We start from the raw sequence: 27,008 nt of genomic DNA, 5'->3' as shown, positions 1-27,008 counted from the left end.
AGCTTGTACGAGCGTCTTGGCTTTTGCAGGATGCTTGCACCCCCCACACACACACACACACACACACCATCACATGTGCCCTATAGCCACGTCTCCATGGCAGCGTGTGGATGTGGTGGAAGTGACGGCGGTGGTGTGTGTTCAGTCCGGCTCATTATGAGGAATGATGTACAACAGCCCCCCCCCCAACACACACACACACACACACACACACACACACACACACACACACACACACACACACACACACACACACACACACACACACACACACACACACACACACACACACACACACACACACACACACACACACACACACACACACACACACACACACACACACACACACACACACACACACACACACACACACACACACACACACTGCTGCCGAGTCTCCGTCTATTTATAGACAGGAAATAAGAGAGAGCTTCTTTCATAACGATGACATTAGAAAGCTGCAGCTTCTGTTCTTCTGCATGTTGAATCGTTGGGTGTGAGGACAGAGTGTCTGCAGGTAAACATCAGGCTACACCAAGAGTATTAGTATTGTAGTATTTATATATTAAATTGGGAAGTAACTGAGTACATTTACTCAAGTTCAAGATACTTGTACTTTACTTGAGTATTTCCATTTTATGCTACTGTGTACTTCTCCTCCACTACAGTTCAGAGGTAAATGGTGTACTTATACTCCACTACATGTATTTAATACCTTTAGTTACTTTACAGATGTGGATGAATGATGTGAAATATAATCAAGTGTTAAATCAGACTTTAGTTCCACCTGGAGTAAATTCACAAGCTACCCTGCAGTCTACAAAGTCATTCAAACTAGCTGCACCTTTACCAGCTTTGAGAACACTTTCATGATCAATCATTATAAAACATATCATATATATTATTCTGAAAAGGACCAATCTGCACAATGACTACTTTTACTGTCGCTACTTTAACTATATTTTGATGAGAATACTTTTCTACTTTGACTTGAGGAACATTTTGAATGCAGGACTTTTACTGTAACAGAGTATTCCTACACTCTGGTACTTCTACTTTACTCAAGTACAAGATCAGAGTACTTCTACTTTTACTCAAGCACAAGATCTGAGTACTTCTACTTTTACTCAAGTACAAGATCGGAGTACTTCTTCCACCTCTGATTAAATGTTTGTAGTGGTTGCATTACTGGAATATTGTACATTTTACATCCCACATTTATTTGAACAGCTTTAGTTTAAAGATTCTCTCTCTTTTTGTCCTGATCCATTTATATAAAAACCTGTCTGAAAATGAGCTGATCAGATTTTGGCCACTTTATGATGTCATAATGATGTTTTGGCTTGGTAACCATTAGCCAATCAGCAACCAAGGTAAACCCCCCCCCCCCACCTTATCACCTCAATCTCCTCCTAGAGCACCATTAGCCGCGTTTACACCGGAGTACTTTTCCCCGTACTTTTCGCGTTTAGTTCCGTTAGTACCCCTTATGTCGCGTTCACACCAAAAAGAGCACTTAATCCCGGGAACTTTTACCCCCATTTTTAGTGCCTGCTGAGAGATGGTACTTTCCTGGGGGAAAAAAGTGCCCCAGTTCTGATTGGCTGGGCGAATTGCAAACCATGCCCCGTAAAGCTGGGACTGGGAGTCCCAGCAGCTTCTACTGAAGCCAGTCCCCAACTCCGGGGACTTCCGGCTGGGGACTCCGGGTGGCAGTATAACGCCGTGAAGTTGTTTGCGGCCTGCCAGTAAACCCAAAGCAGAAGAAGACGAAGTGACGTCAGCGGCTCATTTGCGTAATCTTCCCTCAGGGAATTTATTCCGGTGTGAACGCGATCTGTACTAAGTGCCCTGGGGTAATAAGTGCCGGGGCCACTGAGTGCCGGCACTAAGTACGGCAAAGTACAAAGTGTTCTTTGTAACCAAATCTCTCTCAGAGGGGCGTGGGGAGGGGCTCCTTATTTTCATCTAAAGTAACAGACAGAGAATCAGCACTTTTGAAACAGGGCTGAAACAGAGGGGATTATGGGATGCTGCAATGATCTGTTTGGTGTTTGGAGCCAAACACTTCAGAGACATGTTTTGTATATATCTGAGACCTGTGATATATTGATGAAAAACAGTATAATAGGAGACCTTTAAGTAAAGGATCTTCCTCTCAACTTTCCTACAGGTTACTTTTTTGGTTGTCCGTCTCTGCAGGATTACAGAAAAACTATTCGCCTGATTTTGATGAAACTTTGTGGAGGGTGAATCTCGGGCCGAGGAAGAACTCATTACATTTTGAAGCAGATCCAAATCACGGGGAGCATTCATGCATTAATTGTAACTTTAATTAACATTGCATGATTTTAGCATTTAGTTTCTCAGAGTCCCAGATTCTACACGCGTCGTGTTTTCTAAGACCTCATCAGTTCTCCCCGCTCGCAGAACAGAGTAGTAAATATTGAATTTGATTTCCACTTTTCCACTCAGCTTTGAATATTTGATGCAGTTTTCTCTTACACTTACAGATTAAAAATGTAGGAGCATGTAAAGGGGGCGGGACATCCTCGAATTAGGACTCATCGCTTACGACAGCTCCGCTTCCTGAGCTGACCCATTTTGGCCCCTGACGAATACACCCGAGCTACATCTCCATAAACTAAGCACAGCAAGCTGACACATATCTTCTGCTTCACATGCTTCATCTCCAGCAACACAGCGATACACACTATATGATGCGTTTTTATAGGATATAAAGAACGTAAACAATGACTAAATAAGTGCAATAAATAGTCATAACAGCAGCCAAATACACAGATTGTACACAACCCTCTGCAGGATATGAAACACTGGCATGAATCATACTTATTTTGAGGCTTCTTTTATAACGATGACAAATAAACATTTGAATGCTGCCGTCTTCGTTTTTGTTGCATGTATAATCATTGGGTTTTAAGGCAGCATTTGTGCACAGCTGCAGATAAAGATTAGGCTACTCTAATATTATCAGTATTATAGTATTTAGAGGATTATATTCCTGAAGGGAAGCGTAGTATTCAGGGTTTCCTCTCAAGATAGCGGCCGTGTCTTGAGCTGCTTCTATTTTGCATTTGTATTTGGGTATGTAGGGTTATTTATGTGCATTGTTAGAGGACTCTTTAAAGAGTCCTCTCCTGCTGATGTTCAGGTGTATATCAGTATGTAGTGTCTCTACTTTAAAGAGTCCTCTCCTGCTGATGTTCAGGTGTATATCAGTATGTAGCGTCTCTACTTTAAAGAGTCCTCTCCTGCTGATGTTCAGGTGTATATCAGTATGTAGTGTCTCTACTTTAAAGAGTCCTCTCCTGCTGATGTTCAGGTGTATATCAGTATGTAGTGTCTCTACTTTAAAGAGTCCTCTCCTGCTGATGTGCAGGTGTATATCAGTATGTAGTGTCTCTACTTTAAAGAGTCCTCTCCTGCTGATGTTCAGGTGTATATCAGTATGTAGTGTCTCTACTGGGACATGTCTCCATGCTTTAATGTTCAAAAAGCTCTTTATTTTTCTCATACTGCCTGTGCTGCAGCACCTCTTTTCACCCTCTGTCTGAAACCAGAGCCCAGTCTGCTCTGATTGGTTAGCTGGCCGGCTCTGTTGTGATTGGTCAACCGCTTAGAGTGTACAGCACCTTAGCCCATCACGTACAATGTGTTGGAGCACTACTCTTTAAGCTTACAGTTGAAGCCACAACCTCCAAAATAAACTGTATTGTCTCTTCGAGTGTCGTCAAACTCAAAATGGCCTTCTCTTATTTTGCTAACAATGACCTCCAAACAGCAGTGACCTCGCTGTGTAATACCAAAGAGCCTGAGGTGGCCTCAAAGATAACAAAACATGTGACACATTCAGAGAGACGTTATTACAAACCGTTTTCTTTAACAAACATCCTTTCGAGAAAGATGTGATCAGTGACACATGGTTTGATCAATCTGTTTGCAGGATTACAGCCTTGAAGATTGAGATCTGTTCAACCTGTGCATGAAAATATAATCCTGTTCCCGGGTATTAAAGTGACTCCAAAATCACGAGCTTACAGAAAATGATTCCCGGGACATTTCCATCGAGACCTTCATTACCTCGTGCTGCACAAGCTGAAGGCAGTGCATGCATTTCCCGTCACTCACACACTCCTGATACACACAATCTGAGGGAAATCATGTTCTCAAAAAAAAAAGAAGCAAATAGGTAATTCTATTTCCATTATAAATCTGGCGCATTGCAAAGTAATAACTGTCAGAGAAACAGATTAGACGCCTGAGGAGATGCTGCATGTTATTTATTCTGATATACCTTAAATCAATGCAACACTGCTGTAAACACACACTCACATCCAGAGCTTTACTCACAAACTGAAAGAAACAAGAAGGATCAATATAATATAATTTATTCAGACATAGAAATCATATAAGTATATTTATTTTGCCATCAGTGTGGAAAGTGCGGCAGCAGATGTGACTCCTTGTGGTTGTTTCTATACAGTGATGCAGGTGTGGCGTATTTCTGTGTGGGACCCTGAAGGCAGCATCTCCCTGGTCCAATGGGATTTCACCATGTGATTTTGGATTATTGTATTACAGTGGGGTATTTACTGACGTATTTAATGTCGCAGAATTCAAATCTCTTCAGCTTGTGTTAACCACAGACATTATTTCAGGCTCACAATCAAAAACACAGCCAGAAAACCATTGACTTCAAGACTAGGGGACAGGACGTGTTAAAATGCTGACTAATATCCAGATCTTAGGACTCATTCCTGCACCACTTTTTAAATCTAAGACTAACCCTGAACTTATTTCAAGGTTTTGGGCTCATGTGGCGTCATTTGAACGTCCAGGAGAAACTGCAATCCGTTACAAGCAAATTACAAGTGGAGTCCCTCTCTTATCCTCAGGGTTTTTCGTCCGGTCGGCTCCTCTGCTGCTCCTGGTATTCCCTCGAGTCCTCCCAGGGACGAGGGCCCCGGATGTTCCTCCACTCGTCCATTTTCAACTTCTTTATCTTCTGCAGAGAGGACAAACAACAACTTCAGGAGGCGAGGTTTACACTTCAGGATGCCAACAAATCAAAGTCTGAAAATATGAGCTTGTGTTTCCTGCACAACACCAAATATAATACTTCATGGTCTTTGAAATGTCCAGAAAGTTGTGAACATCTGGTGTGTGTGACGCAGGTGAGAGGAGGCAGGAAATAAAACTGCCGGTCTTTCAGAACAGATTTAGGGTTTGAGAGAGTTACAAATGTTGGTGACAATAGACGATTTTCTAAACTGCTTTAAAAACGTTTCTTATGCATTTTTCACAAAGATTTAAATTCAAGGTTTTTAATTTCTTCTTATGTGAAAGAGAAACTAATGCAAACTTAGACACATTTGAGTCCTGATAGTTTTTTTTTAATGCAATTCTTAATGCGTATTCCATAATTTACAACTTTGGATTTGGATTTTTCACATTTACAGTCTGGTACTCCAACCTCTTTAGACTCTCTTCAGTCTAAAGTGCATCTTTGACTTAATTCTGTCCCATTTTCTGTTAAATTTGACCTGATAATTATGTGCCAATTAATTATAATTTCAGATTTACAATGACAAGAGGCGCTTTTCACACCGGAGTACTTTTCCCAGGAATAGTTCCGATAGTTCCTGGGATTTTGCGTTCACACCAAAAAGATCTGGAACTAGAACTTGTTTTTGCAAACCTTTTCACCTCTTTGTAGTCCCTGCTAGAGAGGTGGTACTTTCATGGGAGAAAAGGTTCCAATTTCTGATTGCTGGGCGAATTGCAAACCACGCCCCGTAAAACTCTGAAAAGTTTTTGTGAAACCGCCATTTTATTTGCTCGCATTAGCATTATTAGCATTAGCCCAGCGCACCAACGGAGAGAGACTACTTATGGCAACACAGAAAACATGGGAGCGGTGGAGATGAGGAGGTGTCAGCGCTTCTGGCGATTTACTCGGAAGGCTTCAGTCGAAGCTGCTGGGAGTCCCAGCAGCTTCGACTGAAGCCAGTCCCCAACTCCGGGGACTTCCGGCCGGGGACTTCGGGTGGCAGTATACGCCGTGAAGTGGTTTGCGGCCTGCCAGTAAACCCAAAGCAGAAGAAGAAGAAGTGACGTCAGCGGCTTCATTTGCCTAATCTTCCCTCAGGGACTTATTCCGCAATTTACTAGATAGTTCCAGGAAATAAAAGTTCCGGGAACTATTCCTGGGAAAAGTACTTGGTGTGAAAGCGCCTATTAAAATCTGACATTTTAAGAACACAGGTACCAACTATTCTGCACATTTCAAAATACACCCAGCATTATGTAATAAATTACAAAATGCTGCGTAAACTAGAACATGTTGCAATTGATGAATTATCACAATATGCAATAATAAAGAATGTGAATTGATTACATAATAAAGTCAAATTGCATAACATTGTGTTGAGTTTTTACATCATAATGCAGTGTTGTTACATCATGCATTGTTGCCCTATATTGTTCAGCAGTTCCTCTTTCCTGCAGACAGACCACAGCAGTCACTTTATTTTATTTACCCCCCCCTCAGGGTGCCTCACCTCGTACTCCTCCTCCAGGATGACCGGCTGCCGCTCCACGTTCACTTTGGCCTCCAGAGACGGATCCAGCTGAGAGGAAGAGGAGGAGAAATGTTACCGTACTGAGAAAGTCACACATTTTAAAATCAATCAGAACCAGTGCTACATGTCTGCGGTCACACACTTCAAACACAACTCAACTGGCACGAGACGGAGGTACAGCTGCACAGAGAGGCATTACATGTCACTTGTTAGACACTTTTATCCAAAGCGACTTACATACTCAATACTGTGGGCAATCCCCACAGGAGCAACTTGGGGTGAAGTGTCTCAGGGACACAACGACATGCTGACTGCAGTGGGGTTTGAACCTGTGATCCCCTGATCAGAACACCAACGCACTAGTGCTCTGCGCCACAGGCATCCCAGCACCAGGGTTTATTTAGTTAACAGGGACATATACTGCTCATTAGTATGTAGTGTCTCTACTTTAAAGAGTCCTCTCCTGCTGATGTTCAGGTGTATATCAGTATGTAGTGTCTCTACTTTAAAGAGTCCTCTCCTGCTGATGTTCAGGTGTATATCAGTATGTAGTGTCTCTACTTTAAAGAGTCCTCTCCTGCTGATGTTCAGGTGTATATCAGTATGTACTGTCTCTACTTTAAAGAGTCCTCTCCTGCTGATGTTCAGGTGTATATCAGTATGTAGTGTCTCTACTTTAAAGAGTCCTCTCCTGCTGATGTTCAGGTGTATATCAGTATGTAGTGTCTCTACTTTAAAGAGTCATCTCCTGCTGATGTTCAGGTGTATATCAGTATGTAGTGTCTCTACTTTAAAGAGTCCTCTCCTGCTGATGTTCAGGTGTATATCAGTATGTAGTGTCTCTACTTTAAAGAGTCCTCTCCTGCTGATGTTCAGGTGTATATCAGTATGTAGTGTCTCTACTTTAAAGAGTCCTCTCCTGCTGATGTTCAGTGTATATCAGTATGTAGTGTCTCTACTTTAAAGAGTCTTCCTTCTCCTGCTGATGTTCAGGTGTATATCAGTATGTAGTGTCTCTACTTTAAAGAGTCTTCTTCCTGCTGATGTTCAGGTGTATATCAGTATGTAGTGTCTCTACTTTAAAGAGTCTTCTCCTGCTGATGTTCAGGTGTATATCAGTATGTAGTGTCTCTACTTTAAAGAGTCTTCTCCTGCTGATGTTCAGGTGTATATCAGTATGTAGTGTCTCTACTTTAAAGAGCCAGAAGTCATATTGAAGTCAGACTCTCATGTGGAAGAGATAAACCCAAACCGTCCAAAGGGAGGGTCTAATTGAGCCCGTGTTCCCGCTCGTAATTGTTCCACTTGATCCGGCAGCAGCAGGACCAGGTTCAGTGAGAAAAGCAGAACTGATGTTGGGGCTCTCTGGGTTTTTGCAATTCAAATTGATTTTCCCCGGGAACACGAGTGAAATGAATCCCATTCTGAATCATGACGTTTAATGAGCTCTAATATTTCACAGCAACAGAGCCGCAGTTACATAATGCTTCATAATGCCACGATTGATTTTTAAATTAGACCTACTTTACTACAGCAAGTAAATAATAGACAGAATATTTATTACTGCTTTCTGTTCTTTATTCCTTTCTCTATTTGCTCGCATGAAATGTTTTTGAAAGTGTCTTTGAGTACTTAGGAAAGTGCTACACAAATATGTCGAGCATTTTTGAATGAATTATTTGAATTAATTGTAGCAGCCAAATTTAAGGTTTATGTTTTTTCTATTTATTATGTGGTATTTTCTACGTATTATAGATTTCTTTTTAATATTAGTATTTTGTACGTTTTATTTTCATCCTTATTTAAAACATTTTTATGATTATTATTATTTATTTTTTATTATTACTACTACTATCATCATCATTATTATTATTTAAATGTTTATTATTGTTAATGTGGGGGAAACTTCTGAAGCAATGGGAGTCAGGACTCAGAGAGACACAAGGAGAGATGGAGCTTTGATGGCAAACACCGACGGTTTATTTGGAGCTTCGGCCGGAGAATTCACAAGACATGTCACGGTCTGACCACACGGTTGAGACGCCACAATCAATTCTGAAGACCCCTCCTGTAGCTCGAGGTTTTAACTAGTTCAGAGTGTAATAATCAACATTCTTCAATAGATAGACTAAACAGCTGAGGACACTGAATCATATTTGTTGTCGCTTATGGCTCGAGGTCATCTACACCCCGAGAAGGATGTGTTCCAGGTGTCCCACAACAATAACTATCTCTGACCGACAGTTGCCCGGTCACAAACTGGTAACATCATCAATATGCTAGGACAGCCCCTCCTTTAAAGGGGACCTATCATGCAAAATGCACTTTTGTACGTCTTTTATACATGAATATGTGTCCCCGGTGTTCCAGGGAACTCACCAAGTGTCAGAAAACACTCTCTATTTTCCTCCATACCCAAATCTCTAAAAAAGGGGCTGCAACGGATCTGATAAAAACTGATCCAGATTTGAACACTGTCCTGACGTCAGGACGGTGGCGCTACGGCTATAGAGTGGCGAAGTCCCTCCCACTTACTTCCGGGGTATGGGACCTTATTTCGGAAAAATTATGCATTGAAGTCAATGGGGAGAGAAAACTTATCTTTCGATCCCGTTTGAATTGTGCCATGAATTACACATATGATGTTTGTCAATCTTAAAAAATCATTTCCATGTCAAAAAAGTCACAGTTTGTCTTAAAACTGTTGAAATATAAGACTTTGAAAAATACGAAACTAGAAAGACTACAAATCCCAGAGTCGCGTAAGTGATGTCACAATTGAGACACTACGATACACGTATAATACCGTATATATACGATCAGCGCCATATAGATAGAATCTATCTATATGGCGCTGGCTAAGATAAGATAACTTTCACAAGATGCCTGTGTGCTTAGTACCAGGTTGTTATTATACCAGCAATGGGTCTTGCTCGTTCTTTTGCTTCCCGTCTGATGAAAGAGGAGTGTGTGGATCAAGTTAGCTACCTAGCTAGTAGCTAGCACGTTAGTTAGCATTACAGCCTTGTCATTTTTATTAGCCTTAACATGAAGTAACATTAAGTAACCCAATATGTTAAACAGTAAGAGTAGTAGTCATATTTCGTGAACCCTTTGAATAGTACTGTCACCGGTGTGATCATTCTATAATACACAATTTAAGCCCGGGGGAGAAATGCTAACGCTAACGCTAGCGATCTTCTCTACTTCATGCTATCTGCACAAATGGTTGACATTAAACATTAAAACGACCAGGCAGTTCAGAGAGAATCAAAGGAAGGAAGGCAGGCAGCTTTGCATGACATTCTTCAGGACGTGTTTCATTGTGGTGATAGTGAGGGTAGTCTCTTGTGTTGACAAGACAGTAGTGACGGCCATCTTGGTGACGTGTGTTGTTGACCAGAGATCAGATGTAGTTCTTTGAGCGTTTCACACAAACAAATGTGTTACTTCACAGTTTTACGACACATTTTTTTTTTTTTGACTTGCAAAATTATCTTTTAAATTGACAAACATCATATGTGTAATTCATGGCACAATTCAAACGGGATCGAAAGATAATCTTTCTCTCTCCATTGACTTCAATACATAATTTTTCCGAAATAAGGTCCCATGGAGCTCCACCGGAAGGGGAGGGACTTCGCCACTCTATTGGGCCAACTCCACCAATCAGGAGGAGACAGCCACGGCCATTGCCGTTCGAAAGCGCTGGAGACGCTGTAGTACATATGCCAGGCCTGTAGGTGGTGCTGTTCTCACTGAATCAGCCCTTGCAAAAACAGGGCTAAAAAAGCGCAAATTGAGCGAAATGAGGCATGGCTAAAATGCATGATCTGTTTGGTATTTTGAAAAAAAAAAAGTATAAATATGCCTTATATAGGTATGGTCCTACACTATATTATTATAATATAGCATGATAGGTCCACTTTAAGGGAGATAACATGCTGACCAAGGCTGGGCATCTGCGTCAGAGGGCGAAAGATGACATGCAGGGGAAATTATTCCCTGACAGTTAATAATATAATTATTATATGTTTGCATCCTTCTGAATGATTTTTTTTGTAAAGTGTCTGAGTACTTAGAAAATATCTATATAAATGTGTTCGAATCATTATATTTAAAAGATGTGTAAGTGTTTTAATTCAAATGTACTATTATATTTGTTATTTTTTTAATATATATCTTGAATTATTATCTTTTTTTGCAGCTTTCATTCCAGGGGAAAGGGACTAAAATGATTCCTATGGACGCGTTATAAGCTTTACTTTAATGAACCTTAAAACAGAGACGGGGGGGTCAGAGGTGAAGAGGAAACCTGGACGTGGAAGACAGAAGCTCTTCCTGCTAGAGGCTAACTTACAGATCTGAAGAGAAACAGCTAATTGGATCATACAGTGACTTAACCCTCAGACAGGGCTTTAATCATTTCACCATTTAACAGAGAAATACATCCGTGAGGGCTGGAAAAAAGGAATTGGCTCATAACAAGAATGAAACCGCACGAGTGGTTTCAATCATGACGACTGTTGAGATATTCCATGCATTAAATTACATGAGCAATGTTAACTCGAGGGGGGGGGGGGGGGGTAGCTGCACATGGACAGTAATAAAAAAATGGCAGTTATAACCAGAAAGAGGCCATATTTGTTGTCCATAGGGGCTGATTTTGATACATTTTTGGTCTATTTGGAAGATTTAGGGGACTCTGGATCATTAGGATTAGACAGATTGCTTATTTTGTTGAAAATAAATTGTCCACAGTAGAGATAACAATCATCATCTTGTGCTCTCTATATCCAATAGTCGCAACGGGACTACAAATATCGCCAGTTTCAGGTTAAAACGGCCATTTATTACCCTGAAAATGTCGGAAATGGACTCGGCATCCTCAATAACCCCCAAACAGTTCCAGGTTTACTATGCTGGCAACTAGACTGTAGGGTTTGATTGCGGCTTAGTTTTAGGCTTGGTATAGCATTTCATTTCAAGACCGTGCATTTAATGAGTGGGTTTTTTCCCCTAAGTACATCCACTGCATGAACCTGGAGGTTATGTTGAGATGGTATGGACTTAGCACTTGACCCTTAGCACATACTCTCATTAAATCAAACAGTATCATGTGTACTTCTAATACTCTAAGCTAGGTATGGTAAGATGAGGAACAGAAACAACACTAGCTAAGGTCAACCATGCTTTGAAACACATTTTGAAATGGAAATCAGGAGGGTGAGTAACACAAGTTGACCTTTATATTAAGAGTATACTGACACATTGGCATGCCAGCGAATAGAAAAGCAGGAAACAGACTCCCCCCCCCCCCCACCCCCTCCCTCCTGTCAGATCATCACAGGGTAATACAGAGCCTCTCCTCTGTCACTCTGATGAACTGCGTCTCCTAATGAATTATCAGATCTTGTTGAATCACTAAACATCCTGTCAGAGCTGCAGTGTCTGAAGTGATGGAGACCATTTATCTAATGCTGATCATAAATAAGCAGAAATGTGTCACACTGCACTGTGAGAGAGTGAGTGTGTGTGTGTGTGTCTATGTGTGCGTGTGTGTGTGTGTGTGTTCAGCGAGAAGCTATTTTGCGATGCAGCCAGAAGAAAAGCAGAAAGGATTACGAATTCATTTTCTGACAATAATCCTCATAAATTCATCATCTCTCTTCCAGAAAGAGGCATCGTTTGTGTGAATAGAAATCCAAGAAGGAATAAGGGTCACTTTTTTATTTGTTTTTGTCTTAATTAATACGTACTAGTCTGTAAAAAGCAGGCCGTGGTGCAGGTACATTTGATCAATTACTGTACTTGGTCATCTATTGGTACTTTAATACTGTACTCATGTGTAATCTACTTGAGTATTGTGCACTATTTTTACACTGTGCTCTCATAAAATCTGGATCCTTGGAGACAACCACATTTCCAGTGGCGACAGCCCCACCTAGTGTCAGCAGAAAGTAATGCAAATAATAATTCCCAAAATATGCAAAAAAAAAACATGTTAAATATATATTTTAAGATCATGTTTAGTCGTCTGATTCGCCTGTACATTGCTGTTTTAGTCTGCGTTCTTCTAATTAGTGTCCACAGTGTGCCTATTGAGCTGTTGATGGGTTGTGGGGCAAGCCCCTCTCTCTGCTGTTAAAATGAACGTGTACTGTAAAAACTACACTGCGCATGCTCAGAGTATTTTTCTATTCAATGTGTGCGGCAAAACAATAATCACCATAGGGGCACTGAGCTGACATACCTACCAAAACGTCATCTCATAATTCAGAGAGCTGATTGGCTGTAAGTGTAGTTGTGAAGAGGAGACGAGAGAGAGCAGCGTATAGCGATTAAAATCAGTAAAACGGAAAGAAAATGAATGAAGTTGACCATCTACTGCAGCTTTGGTGAGTTCTTTTTATGTCATATCTTTTGTTGATCTCCTGTGTTTTGCCTATAGGCTATTGCTCTGCTGGATCGATTGATATTGTGACCTGGGTGATGAGTGTCTTGTGTTTTCCTTATACCCCCCTCTCTCTATCGGGACCATGGATAGCCTACAGCTATTTGTTTACGTGTTTAAAAAAGCACCAGAAGCTTATATATACACATTCGAGTTGTTCGTGCCCCACCACTTTCGTACATATAAAAACGCCACTGCACATTTCTATCCACAGGGAGGCGCCATTGCACACTGGCTGAATGCTGATTTAAGTGATTAAAATAACAGTATACATCTAAATAATTAGGTAGCACTGCTAAAGAGGCCCTATTCTGCTTTTGGGGGGTTTTCCCTCTCCTGTAGTGTGCTCTAGGTTTGTGTGCATGTAAATAGTAAAATATAGGATAATATCTAGTCTCAAATCATGATATTTATGTATCATTGATATATTGTCAAGCCCTGGTGCAAAGGTGAATACTTTATCCGCTGTCACATTGACCATGAGAACCCTTTTCTTCAAGGTACGGTGAAATGTGTGTTTAATGTCAGAGTGAATTCACTACTAACCTTTTTCCTGATCCTCTGGGAGTCATATCTGATTTGTGTGAACTCTCGCAGGCCAAAGGAACCTCCGACTACGAGCAGCTGAAAAAAAACAATAATGTCAATAAAAGTAATCCGAAAAACTTTAGTCACTGATGTCGGGACAATGCACAGCGCTGGCTTCATCACATATAATTCAGGTTCAAATAACTTCTACATGTGATAGAACTTTAATATAGTAATGCATTCTGCAAGGACGTACATGTAATACCCTTTAGCAGAGGTGGAAATAGTATTCAGATTCTTGAATTGAGTAACAGTATTAATACCACACTGTCAAAATACTCAGTTTCAAGTCAAACGTATTTAAGTACGGTTATGAAAACATGTTCTTAAAGTACTCATTGCAGAAAAAAACTCGAAAAATATTAAAATATATTTTAAAGCAAAAGCAGCAAATCTTCACAAAAAACGTCTTATCAAAATAACCCACTCATGGTTTTAGTTACTTAAAGCTCACCTATCATGCTATTTTTAGGCAATAGCATAGGTCTCAGATATATAAAAATATATAAAAAAAACATGTCTATGAAGTGTTTTGCTCAAAATACCAAACAGATCACCCATTCTAGCCATGCCTCATATCCCTCTATTTCACTTCCTGTTTCAAAAGTGCTGATTTCGGGTATAAAGCTTTAAAAAATATAAAAAAGGAGGGGGCTGAGCTCATGCGGGACCCGGCAGCTACTGTCTAAACTAAATACTGCCGTGATGAAACGCCATATCATGGATCATCAAGGATTATTTCTGAAACAGTATGGAGCTCAAAGACTTTCTCTCTTGCCGGTTATACCACAAGGTGAGTTCCTTTTTATTTCCTTTTTATCAGCTCCGTTGTAGCCCCGTTTTTAGAGATGTGGGTACGGAGGAAAAGAGAGAGGGTTTTATTTTCTGACGCTGCGTGAGTTCCCCGACACACCGGGGACACATATTTATGTATAAAAGACATAAAAAAGTGCATTTTGCATGATAGGTCCCCTTTAAATGTAATGTTGGATGGTTTAATCTTTACCAAGAATCATATTACGGTTTGTTAAATATTGTGTGTCAACATCTGAAGTTATAAAGTTACAAGTAAATACATCTGTAAAATAAATGTAGTGGGATGAATACCACATTTGTATGTAGTAAGTAGTATAAAATGAAAAAAATCTGGTAAAGTACAAATACCTAAGAGTACACTCATTTTGTAAGTGTCCTTAGTTACTTTACACCTCTGCCCTTCAGCACATACTCAATACTTAAATTAAACAATATTATATTGTGTTTAAAACTATACACTAGGTATGGGGAGGTGAGGAAGAAAAACATTACCAACTCACGTTAAACTCGGATAAACAGTAAGATAAAGGACATAATTTGACTTAATCACAGACAACATATGTAAGGCTATACGACGCAGTATTCATGTAAATAAATGCAGTCAATTGAAGTTGAAAACATGTTCTAACTGAACTTAGTTGATTAAAAAAAGCCCAATAACTTACACATAACAAGCTTAAAATAAACCCTTCCTATTTCGCCAGACAAAAACATTACTAGCTAGTGTTAAACCTCAGAAAAACAGAGAGATGAAGTGAGATAATTGGACTTAAATAACAAAGTAAATACAAATAACAGTAAACTGACAGAATGCTAACAGTTAGCTTACACGCTGATCAAATGTGATTTAAATACATTAAAACGTCAAATAAAAGCTACTCACCAGCATGGGGACTCCATATTTGATTGTTTTGTTTTTCTGCAGTGCTTTTAGGGTAAACATGTCTCCTTTTAGCGGCTAAAACAACATTTTAGTGATGAAAACTGAAGACACTGTGCAGGTCAAAGCAGGGACGCACTTCCGGTTTGGGTCCAGCGTGATCAAATGTCCGTGAAGATTTGGAGACGCGATAGAAGGTTCCCGTTCATGTCCGATGGTAATGATAAAAGCATTTAACTCTTTAAATGTACAGACAAAGTTAATTATTGTGTTATTAATGTCTAAACCTCTTTCTTTGTAACATAATTCCTCTTGTTTCTAATACAACACACTTCAGAAAGGAAACTGCAGTAATATATGTTGTTCTTTATTATTTTTCTCTTAAAATGTCTACAAATAGTCAAATAAGTGTGTTGTTAAATGTATAATCTATTTCTTTGATGCAGTTTTTTCCTCTTTGGGATATTGTTATTGTTTTACTGTTTAAATCGGTTTGTAATTGAGCTTTCTGCTCGTTTTCTCACAAACAATCAAGCTCTTAACCTATTACATTAACGTATTGCTTGTTTTACAACGTTTTCTTACACTTTAAAAACGTCTTAGTATTAAAAAATAGCGTATAACGTGTTTTAATGTTTCCTACCATGTCAACAACATCCCGCCCTCAGGTGTTTCCTCTTAATCAGTCCGGGTACGGGTGTGCATCGGTGTGCATGTTACATGTTAGGGCGGAACCAAAGCGCCTCGAACCCTCAAATCCAAGTGACCTATGTGGAAATGTGTTCGTTTGCAACTTGTTGTCATAAATGTTGGACATACTGTATTTGTGAAAAACTGAAAAATAAAGTTTACAACTGATGTGGCCCGCGATTAAATTTAGTTTGACACCCCTTGCTTAAAGGATAGGTTAAAATGTGTCTAAATGTAAATGCCTCCATTAACATTCATCTGATGCATCTTGCAATTTATTTATCTATATATCATATTCCATTTACGTTTATATAGACTCTTCTTGCATATTTTTATTTTATTTGTATTTACTTGCACATCTCAAAACATTCTCTTGCACTATTTTATTTATATTGTTATTTCTTTCACTATTGTTATTGGTTTAATTAGTTTTATGTCCTATATATATTAATGTTGCATTATTGGAGGAGCCTGTGACTTCAGTTTTTCATTGCCATATCGACACTGTAGCTACTGTGCAAATGACAATAAAGCCTTGAATCTTGAATGTATGAGTATGTTGAGTTATTGGTCCTGGTTGATACTACCATGACCGTTCTCTTTGCCAATAGTTAGTAAAAAAAAGAACATGGTGTGGGGATTCTCAGAGGGACCCTAAAGATCTAATCTTAGGGATGATGTAAATCCTTCAATCCGACTGTCAGAATGTGAAGGACAGGGACGTCGTAAGGACAGGGATCCATAACAGTCAGAGGCTGAGCTATCAGTGCGAAACCTTGTCAACATCACTCATTAGCATCGTCATTAATGTTATTGTGAGACAAAATTATATTGAGAGAATAGATATTAGTAAAACAAATTGTGTTGGACAAATTGAGACCACTTCAATCTATTATTTTATTGTGGAGAACAAACCACAGATAGACCTCTGTCAGGACTGACTGCAGCCAACTTTATTTTCAAAAGGGCCGGAATCCTGACTGTGAAAATACAGTATGTTCAATCAATTTGGCACACTTTTGAGATTCAGATGGGTTAGTCAATCAGAAGGAATGATGTTCATATTATGAAAAAACATTATTATATGAATTAGTAGAACTTCATTTTCAACATTCAAGTTACAATCACACCATAACAAAAGCTAGTAAAAATTGAACGAGTTCACAATTGCTGTTAAGTAGAGGGTAGCTGTTAACACTTTGTACAACATGAAATACAACAGCATGTCTATTACAAAAAGCATTTATACAAAATACGGAATGTTTTTATTATGTAACACGTTTAGAAACAAGAACTCACATGTCAAACACAACACTGATTATTGAGAAATATTATATGGGATCAGGATCCAGGGATGACAACATTTCTCAAATGTTTTAGTTTAGTAACATTTGCCATACAAAACTTTGAAAATACTATGATAAGTAAAAGTCCTGCACTAAGAAATGTACTTAAGTAAGAACAAAAACATTGGCATCAAAAAACAAGTTCTTGTTATACCTAAAAGCACATTTCAAAATCATATATTTTATTTTCAACGTCTCTAAGGGCTTTTAGCCGGAATCCTGACTGTGAAACACATAGTATGTTCGATCAATTTGGCACACTTTTGAGATTCAGATGGGTTAGTCAATCAGAAGGAATGATTATAAATGAAAAAACATTTTAATATGACCCCTTCATTTACATTCACGTCACAAAAACACCATAACAAAAGCTAGTAAAAATGGAACGAGTTCACAATTGCTGTTAAGTAGAGGTTAGCTGTTGACACTTTGTACAACATCAAATAAAACAGCATGTCTATTACAAAAAGCATTTATAAAAAAAGAGAAGTTTGGTTTAATTCTCCCTCTCTGTGTGTATGTGCATGAATACGAGAAGCATCAGAACAAAATCAAATGTTTGCTGAGTGTGAGCTGTAAAACTGTAGGTAGCTTGTGTATCTCTGGTTCTAACATTAGCATTAGTAAGACGTCTCACCATGGGATGTGCTCCCTGAGTATTCCTCAGAAGCATCTCCTCACGCCATTCTTGATTTTCTAGCGATTCAAGTAATCCACCATTCCTTAAAAAGCTGGCTGTCCAAGGCAGCATCATTCAAAATTCATTCATTCAAAATTCATCACCTCTTCTTGCTTTCTGCAGGCAAGAAGTGCTGTCTGGTGAGACATCTCATTTGTGCTGCTTTGAGAACCCTGGTTGCAAGTAACCAAAAGTTCTCATTCAAAGCAGTGGTTTTATTGTCGCACTATGAGATATTGAAACTCCCATATTGGCAGGCAAGCTTATCTCAGTATAAGGATGGAAATAGCCAGGCCAAGAGTAAAAGCAGCTTGCAGGCGCCAGTAGGCCGACTCGTATAGGGAAGAGCAATGGCTCCCACAATCCAGTGGGAGAGCCTCTGTTTTGTAGGGGTTTTCCAATACAAAAACGGAGGAAAGTCTCTTCCTGACCCCATCCTTCAGTGTGATGTTAAGCCTCGCAGGGAAAAGTAGTGCGGGCTTGAAGCCCAGTTGGTAAAGTTCAGACATCACCTCTTGGTATTCCCTGCGCTGCTCCACTATCTCAGAAGGATAATCCTCGTAGATTGCAATGGGGGTCCCACGGTACCGCAGTTTGCCTCTCTTAGCTTTGGCCTCACGGATGATCTTATCTTTCTGCTGGAATCTGAGGAGTCTGACGACCACGGGTCTCGGTCTCTGACCCGGTCCTGGCTTGTTGGAGAGTGTACGGTGCGCTCTGTCGCACTCCGGTGGAGACTCAAAAACGCCGTCACCAAGGACCTCAGCCAGAAGTTCAGAAAAGAAGGTGGAGGGGTGAGGCCCTTCGATGGACTCAGGTAGACCAATGATCCTGATATTGTTACGGCGGCTGCGAGACTCGAGGTCCGTCAATTTAGCTTGTAGCTTGGTATTATTCTCAGCTAGCTTAGCACACATCGATTCCAAACTTGGTATGCGTCCATCTTGTTCGTTAGCGTTGGATTCAAGCAAATTAATTGAGTGGGTATGATCGGAGACTGTGGTTTGAATGCAGTCTAGCTTGGCTTCGAGCGTAGATAAAGTAGCCTTGAAGTCTGCAGAGATAGCATTCCGGTGTTGTTCCAGTTGGTTAGCCAAAACCGCCATGTTGAAGTCACTGCCATTTGGCCCCTGCAAGAGATACTGTGGAAAGGGTCAGTTGAAAAAAAGGAAAGTTTAGAGTTAATATCCATTCACCTGAAGTAACTGGAAAATCAAATGGTAGGGAATGATGTTCGAAATGAGTATGGAGGTTGGAAAACAAGCACTAACCTCTAATCAAAAGCGCAACAATTGTCATTTCAAACAATAATGCTGTTACTACGACAATGTAATGATTTCTTGAAGAAACTCCACAGACAACATCGCTGCTCTCGGTTCCTTCCTTCAGCTTTACCTGGGTTTCTGAGCACCTGACAGAAAAGAGAAATGAAAAGTAGCTTCAGTACTTTGTGTGTTTTACATGAAACTTTGTATCACTTTTTATTACAAAAAAGGTAATGATACCCCCATCAAAAACAATCAATATTAAAACAAATGATTTCCCAAAAGTCTATTGAAGGATATTTATGTTTTGTTACTAAATTAAAGGAAACTGGAGGATTGGCTCATCACACATTCAAATAAAGCCACAGATCACAACTTCTTTTCAGCAATCCAATTATTGCAGAAACAAAGTGGTCATTTCATGGCAGATCTCTTAAAACCATACCCACCCACACGGTCACTGAGGTCTGCTGACAGATTACTTCTGGTCGTCCCTAAATCAAGGTTAGAGCAGCGAGGAGACAGAGCCTTTGCTGTTGCAGCTCCAAAAGTATGGAACGAATTGCCCCTCCGGGTTAGACTTGCTCCAACTCTGCCTGTTTTTAAATCTCGTTCAAAAACCCATTTATTTTCCCTTGCATTTACAGACCAGGTGAAACTTGTGCTTTTACATTTGGGTTTTTATCTTACTAGTGTTTTGTATTGTTTTTACGTCATGTAGGAGAGTTTCTCAGTCTGTGCCTTCTGATCTGGTTTCATTGTCTCGTGTTTTACATTTGTTTCATGTCCTGTCTGTTTTTCATGTATTTATGCTATGTTTTTATACAGTTGTTGATGTACAGCACTTTGTTCAACTCTGTTGTTTTTAAATGTGCTATAGAAATAAAATGGATTGTATTGGATGTTGCAGGGCAGGAAGAGCCCTACTTGTTTGAGTAATGCCACAACAAACAAAGCCTTACGTTGTCCAGTCGTTGCAATTCACACCATGCTCTGAAAAGAAGCCAGACTGACAAAGCTCACACTGTGCATCCGCTCTTCTGGTTCCTTAGAGACGGGGACACAGGAGAGATTAGTCACACAGCAGCCAACATCCAGTAATGATCCATCATCACATCAGTGTCTTCATTTAGTGTTTTTACGTTCACACTGCAGGAGATCAGTCGTCACTGTCTAAAAGTTCATTCAGGAAATGAACCAGTACATCTCCAGTCACAATTTTAAGATGAGAGTAATTTAAAGGTTATCTTTCAGGATGGTTACTGAAACGTACGAGGAGGTCATCATATCTGTTTCAGAAACCCTCATGTGATAGCTGCAGGACTCATAAAGAAACAGGGAGGGGTTCCTGTTTACTGCCTGTTATGTGCTTCTGCACCTCGGGTTATAGTCCAGTCAAAAGTTTGATCATATTTGATAAAATGATTGTCTGATACTTTGTGTAATGTAAACATCATATTAAGTTTATGATTAAGACCAGAGGCCTGTACTACGAAGCCGGATTTTCGCTTAGCGAGCTAACTTCAGGGAAAACTCTGGGTTTCCGGTCCTACGACGCTGGTTCTCTTCTTAGCGGGCTAGATCTCCATGGTAACTTATGCTGAACGGCTAGCCTGGGGGCTATACTACGAATCAAGATTTTCGTTTAGCAAGCTAACTTCAGGGGTTTCCGGTCCTACGAAGCTGGTTCACTTTTTAGCGGGCTAGATAACTTATTCTGAACGGCTATCCTCCGGAGCAGGATAGGTTCCAGGATAAAAGCACTGCCTGCTGACCAATCAGAGCTCAGTGTGCGGAGTTTAAAGCGATCAATTCATATTACAGGAGAAAGGAAATACAGTTTAAACTGCCGTTGCAGGAAAGACGACCGGCCAAAATCACCGACTGTGTGAACGTGAAAATTAATAGAATATCCCCTCCCATCTTCAGAGCAATCTGACTATTATAACATTAGCGTTAAGAAAGCTTACTTAAATATCTGCCACAACATAAGTAACCGGATCAAAGTAACATTACGTAGCATACAGTGCACTGTGAGTGCAGACGGCGATGTGTCTCATTATCATTCATATCATATCACATCATAATGTATCATATATTTCCTTATCTGAGTCAGCTTCTTGAGCCGTATCTGGCGTGCAACACTCGGTGTCACATACTGTATGCAGAAGTATTATTTTAAGCAACACATTAAGTTGACGAAACACTCGAGTCAAATGTAATTAAAGTCAGATCCACTCGTGTCTTGGACGGGGCAGCAGTGATATCATAAAACTGTTAATGAACGTATTCAAACACTTTTTTTTTTACCAGCAGTATTCACCTTGCAGGTGCAGCTATGTGGCTTTTATCCTGAATAAAGTGTTTAAGTCATGGATGTTTAAAGTTTAACGTCTTCATATTTGTCTAATATTAGTTGACTTTTCATTCAGGAAATATATGACGCGCTGCGCTGTCAGTACACGGCTTGTCCATGTTTGTGATTGGTCGAACACTCCAAATACAACCCCTTTCATGTGAACGCGCACCTAACTAGATAGGACACGGCTGGCTTGCGGTCGAGGTGATAGCCAGCGTCGTAGGACAGTTTAGCCAGAGCGTTTGTTTTTTTTTGGATTTAGTCAGCCGGATAACTCAAAACATATCCAGGATATGTTGAACTAGATTCGTAGTATACCCCCCTGCTCCGGAGCAGGTTAGGTTCCAGGATAACAGATCAACTCAGTGAAAGCACCGCCTGCTGACCAATCAGAGCTCAGTGTGCGGAGTTTAAAGCGATCAAGTCATATTACAGGAGAAAGGAAATACAGTTTAAACTGCCGTTGCAGGAAAGACGGCCGGCAAAAATCGCCTGACTGTGTGAACGTGAAAATTAATAGAATATCACCTCTCATCTTCAGAGCAATCTGACTATTATAACATTAGCGTTAAGAAAGCTTACTTAAAGTGGACCTATCATGCTATATTATAATAATATAGTGTAGGGCCATACCTATATAAGGCATATTTATACTTTTTTTTTTTTCAAATTACCAAACAGATCATGCATTTTAGCCATGCCTCATTTCACTTTTTTACCCCTGTTTTTGCAAGGGCTGATTCAGTGAGAACAGCACCACCTACAGGCCTGGCATATGTACTACATCGTCTCCAGCACTTTCGAACATTGCCGTGGCTGTCTCCTCCTGATTGGTGGAGTTGGCCCAATAGCCGTAGCGCCACCGTCCTGACGTCAGGACAGTGTTCAAATCTGGATCAGTTTTTATCAGATCCGTTGCAGCCCCTTTTTTAGAGATTTGGGTATGGAGGAAAATAGAGAGGGTTGTGTTTTCTGACACTTGGTGAGTTCCCTGGAACACCGGGGACACATATTCATGTATAAAAGACGTACAAAAGTGCATTTTGCATGATAGGTCCCCTTTAAGTAGACGACCCTGAGCCGACCGCAGATGTTGTCAGGTCCATGACTCTTATTTATTTTTACTAAATGGAAGGCCTTTTCCACTTCCCTCTGATCTATGTTAAAATGCTTATTGTCTTCAAGTTTAAGCTTCAGTTCAGATATATTATTACTGAAATCAAATGTGTCAAATCGAGAATTTTTTTTATTTAGGGCATTTGCAAACTCAACATCTGAATTAAAGCCATCCAGAGTCACATGGCAGCTATTCTTTGTTTCCCGGAGGCCTGTTATGGTTTTCATGCTACTCCAGACTGAGCCAAGGTTGTTTGCAGCCATTTTGTTTTGTAGTTCAGATTTAAAATTCTGTTTAGCTTTCAGAATTTCTATTTTAAGTTCCCTATTAGCATTATGCAGATCAGAGGCACTTCCCTGTTTAAAAGCTTGTTTCTTTTTCTGAATGCAGGACTTAACCGCCTTGGTCACCCATGGTTTGTTATTAGGGTATATTTTGACTTGCTTACACGGAATAATCTGTGACGTATGACGCTGACTCCCTGTTAGTTAGCCAAGGGATCCTGGTGTGTGAGGTGCGCTGTCAGTACGCTTGTCCATGTTTGTGATTGGTCAAATGTTGCTAGCCCCGCCCCTTTCATGTGAACGCGCACTCAGTCGGACAGAGAAACCCTGGCTTGAGTTAACGAGTTGATAACCAGCGTCGTAGGACAGTTTAGCGAGAGCGCGTTTGTTTTGGATTAGGTAAACCGGGTAACTCAAACATATCCAGGGTATGTTGAACCGGCTTCGTAGTACAGGCCTCAGGCCTTCAGTGTGCATATGTAAACAGTCACTGTCAGGAGAGTGTGACCTGCATTTTACTTACCAGGTTCTTTTATCCTCCCGCCAGGTACACATGTTGTATGTTTCTGTGCCGCACTGCATCCTGTCACATCTAAATCTTTGCAGAAATAGCCATCTATAACTTCACAGACTGTGTCAGTTGTTTCTGAACAGCCCTGCAAGACAAAGAGGCCGTGGCCTAAAGAAACAAGCAGAAAGAAACAGTCAATGTATGCAAACCTAAATAATATTTAAAATCCAACTCACACATCTTGCCAGCTTTCTTGAAAAACATATATATAGATATACAGTATATATATATATATACACAGTATATATATTATCTATAGATATATATACAGGGGTGCACATAACTCCTTGCATTTCCTGAGGCCAAGTTGAAGGATCAAATACTAAGAAATTATCACATGACTTGAAGTCATATCTGATTTCAGATGTGGGAAGTAACTAAATACACGTATTCAAGTACTGTACTTAAGTACCATTTTGAGATACTTGCACTTTACTTGAGTATTTCTATTTTATGCTACTTAGTACTTCTCCTCCACTACAGTTCAGAGGTAAATGGTGTACTTTTACTCCACTACATGTATTTAATACCTTTAGTTACTTTACAGATCTGGATGAATGATGAGAAATATAATCAAGTCTTAAATCAGACTTTAGTTCCACCTGGAGTAAATTCACAAGCTACCCTGCACCGCAAAGGCGCGCAGTGACACAAGGGACGTTACGCAATTCAGATTTTTGCTGTACCTGCGTACCAGTTATGTGCACCCCTGTAATATATATATATATATATATATAGATACAAATATATATAGATATATATCACAAAAATAAAAAATAAAATGTTAAAAGCAGGAAATAAGAGAATTGTGGATGGAATATAATAGACGTCTTATTAAATGCACTTACAAAATAATTACATAAAAGCCTGTTATATTTCAGTCCAATCATTTGTATTTGAGCGACAGATTATCGGAAAATAATGATGCGTTTAATGGACTTGGAGTTTTAGAAAATAATATTTCTTTACATTTATTATTATTGGTCTGTATTGAATATGACTTGTCATGTATCCTGTACACTGTAGAACTCTCTTCACCCTTGTATAACCAATGTAGCAGCTGCTTGTTGACTACATCTAACTTACCCACACCCCCCCCCCCCACCTCCCTCCTTTCTCCCCTCTCCACATGTGAAGAGACCTGAAGCAGATCTGATGTTATGCATTCCCCTCATTTACTGTGCATAGAGGTAAGCATATGCTTACATAGATGTTTATATGCACATATGTTTACGTTTGGAACACAGTTGGCATTTGGTTGATTTATTAGTTAATACATATTTGTGGTGATTATTAAATCTACACCAGTGTTGCAATTTAGGAATATTTCCATTATCAAGACTGACAAAATCCTTTAACTGAATTTCCCCTCAGGGATTTATAAAGTGATGTTAATCTTAACTGATTACATGTTTTGTATACAGTGCCACAGCAAAGTGAGAAATGCATCCATCAAAGTATAACAAATAACTGGTTTTATCTAACCAACGGTCCAAAGACACCAAGATATCCACTGTTACTGTCATAAAAGATTACAAAGACATCATAATAACACATTAAAGACATACCTGGGTCACAGGAGGTGCATGTGAAACATCTATCGAGTCCGTTGGGTTTGTTCATAAAAGTCCCTTTCTCACAGCGGCTGCAGAGTGTGCCTGCTACATACGAGCAGTCCTCCTGAACAATGGTTCCTGTTCAAAAAGCAAACACTCTGTCAGCATCTCAACATCAAGACATGAAGGCAAATTACAATTAGAAAATTAAGATTAGAGTCAGTAACAATTATGTTCATCCCGTTTCAGGTCTTTGATGGAGCACTTCAGGGAGCAAAGCCAACTTCAGCTTCGGAAATCCCAGTTAAATTCATCCTTTAAAATGCTCTCGCTGACTTCTGATTTTGTAATACTTGTTAGATATAACTTACCTTTTCTGCACATAGGACAACAACCAGCTTTTGAAACATATTGCTTGGGAGGACAGGAGAGCTCTGGTGCCACGAAGGACACACACCCTGTTAAAGAAACAGCAGTTCAGTGTTAAGTCTTCTTGGACTATTTCTATTCTATTGTATTTGTATTTTCTTGCAGTATTTTATCAGTTGTATTGTGTTGCACTGTTGGAGGAGCCTGCGACCTACGTTTTTCATTGATATATCTACACTGTAGCTATGACAATAAAAGCCTTGAATCTTGAAAGTAGTATGAGTCTGTACATTCACATAATAGTGATGTGCCAGTTAAGACTTTGCAATGTATCCCTTACTTTGAATGTATACCTATATATATATACTGTATATACAGTCTCTGGTTGATACATGTTAATGCATTTAATATGTAGGTCAAGCTACAACACTTATTTTTTAAATAAATTATTTTAATGATCCTAATGTTCCTGGTCCAAAGTATATTGACACCAAGATGATGTCCAGGAGACCCCTATAGTTTTACCTGCTTGCATTATTCATTATATTATGTTTATTGCATTTATTTCCCCAATAGTTATCGATAGTAGTATTAGCAGCAGGAGACCAAAAATGTGTGAAGTCCTTTCGGTAGCACTACAATGCATTAAAGGGAAATAATTACAAATGTTTTACGAGAAAACAAATCAGTCAAATACTTCATAAATATATTTCCCCTAAAGTATTGGTGTACTATAAGCAGCAGGGACCCATTAATGTGTGAAGTGATGTTATTAGCACACTTTCTTTATAACTGAAGTTATTGAACACCATAATGTAGTTTTGATAAAACACTCTGTAGCTCGTTGTCTACATTGTAAGTATTTTTAACGTTTTGTTTAGGTTATTGATCCGTCTAGCTCGAATCTGTCATTATCTTTCTTACTTTAACAAACTAACACAGTTCTTTGCTAAAGTTCGTCATGAACCCTGTAAGATACTCACCGAGGACAACAAACACTGCGAGCATCGTAACGCATTACTATCTATCTCATATTGACATTACGTTTTACAAACAAAAGCAAAAAATATAGATTTTACAGGTGCCTATGCTAGTGGAGAATTCCGTCTTCTTCCTGTCGAGGCTGGATCATGAAGTGTTAACAGCATAGACTATATATATGTTTGACAGCCCATCTACTTCCGAAGAAGGAAGGAGTGCCTTGGAAATATTTATTTACATAAATTGCATTTATCTCTCTCGCTCGATCCCACGCCCACTTTGGCTGTGAGCTGCGGGCGCCTGATAAGCCAACACCCGGCCCCCACTTTCATCACTTACAGCGCCCATCGTACAGGGCAAATGAAAAGTGTAACCGGGGTGAAAAGGGTGTTACATTTAGTTGGAATGCTGTTAACAGATAATTCCAACTATCTGTTCTTCTACGCAC

The 27,008-nt window shown here is 39.6% G+C and overlaps 2 protein-coding genes across 3 annotated transcripts; both read right to left on the bottom strand.

The window, feature by feature from the left end:
- Positions 1–4,395: 4,395 nt before the first annotated feature.
- Positions 4,396–15,732, bottom strand: LOC117481421 (cytochrome c oxidase assembly protein COX16 homolog, mitochondrial). Its single transcript, XM_034129093.1, has 4 exons — positions 15,347–15,732; positions 13,606–13,683; positions 6,585–6,653; positions 4,396–5,029 (listed from the first exon to the last, which is right to left on the bottom strand). The coding sequence occupies exons 1-4, from the start codon at positions 15,404–15,406 to the stop codon at positions 4,916–4,918; spliced, it is 321 nt and encodes a 106-aa protein (XP_033984984.1). The 5' UTR covers positions 15,407–15,732; the 3' UTR covers positions 4,396–4,915.
- Positions 15,733–16,912: 1,180 nt separating this feature from the next.
- LOC117481425 (tumor necrosis factor receptor superfamily member 14-like) lies at positions 16,913–26,742 on the bottom strand. Of its 2 annotated transcripts, none has more exons than XM_034129104.1 (7): positions 26,563–26,742; positions 25,582–25,668; positions 25,223–25,348; positions 23,607–23,762; positions 20,286–20,370; positions 19,330–19,469; positions 16,913–19,188 (listed from the first exon to the last, which is right to left on the bottom strand). In XM_034129104.1, the coding sequence occupies exons 1-7, from the start codon at positions 26,585–26,587 to the stop codon at positions 19,172–19,174; spliced, it is 636 nt and encodes a 211-aa protein (XP_033984995.1). In that variant the 5' UTR covers positions 26,588–26,742; the 3' UTR covers positions 16,913–19,171. The 2 variants fall into 2 exon arrangements, with proteins under 2 accessions (XP_033984995.1, XP_033984994.1); XM_034129103.1 differs by having other exon boundaries at positions 16,913–19,200; positions 26,563–26,741.
- Positions 26,743–27,008: the final 266 nt, after the last annotated feature.

This window comes from Trematomus bernacchii, unplaced genomic scaffold (genome assembly GCF_902827165.1).
Source record: "Trematomus bernacchii unplaced genomic scaffold, fTreBer1.1, whole genome shotgun sequence".
Lineage (NCBI taxonomy): Eukaryota > Metazoa > Chordata > Actinopteri > Perciformes > Nototheniidae > Trematomus > Trematomus bernacchii.
Note: the sequence above shows the minus strand (reverse complement) of the source record. Positions and strands in the feature narration are given on the sequence as shown.

Bases quoted from the DNA above. Each gene is read 5' to 3' on its own strand.
- LOC117481421 (XM_034129093.1), bottom strand. From the start codon at position 15,406: ATGTTTACCCTAAAAGCACTGCAGAAAAACAAAACAATCAAATATGGA. The intron at 13,684-15,346 runs GTGAGTAGCTTT...GTTTTTTTTCAG, and splicing joins AATATGGAGTCCCCATGCTG to CTGCTCGTAGTCGGAGGTTC. The intron at 6,654-13,605 runs GTTAGTAGTGAA...TCTTCCTCTCAG, and splicing joins CCCAGAGGATCAGGAAAAAG to CTGGATCCGTCTCTGGAGGC.
- LOC117481425 (XM_034129103.1), bottom strand. From the start codon at position 26,587: ATGCTCGCAGTGTTTGTTGTCCTCG. The intron at 25,349-25,581 runs GTAAGTTATATC...CTTTTTGAACAG, and splicing joins TTGTCCTATGTGCAGAAAAG to GAACCATTGTTCAGGAGGAC. The intron at 19,470-20,285 runs GTAAGGCTTTGT...CTTTTCTGTCAG, and splicing joins AATTGCAACGACTGGACAAC to GTGCTCAGAAACCCAGGTAA.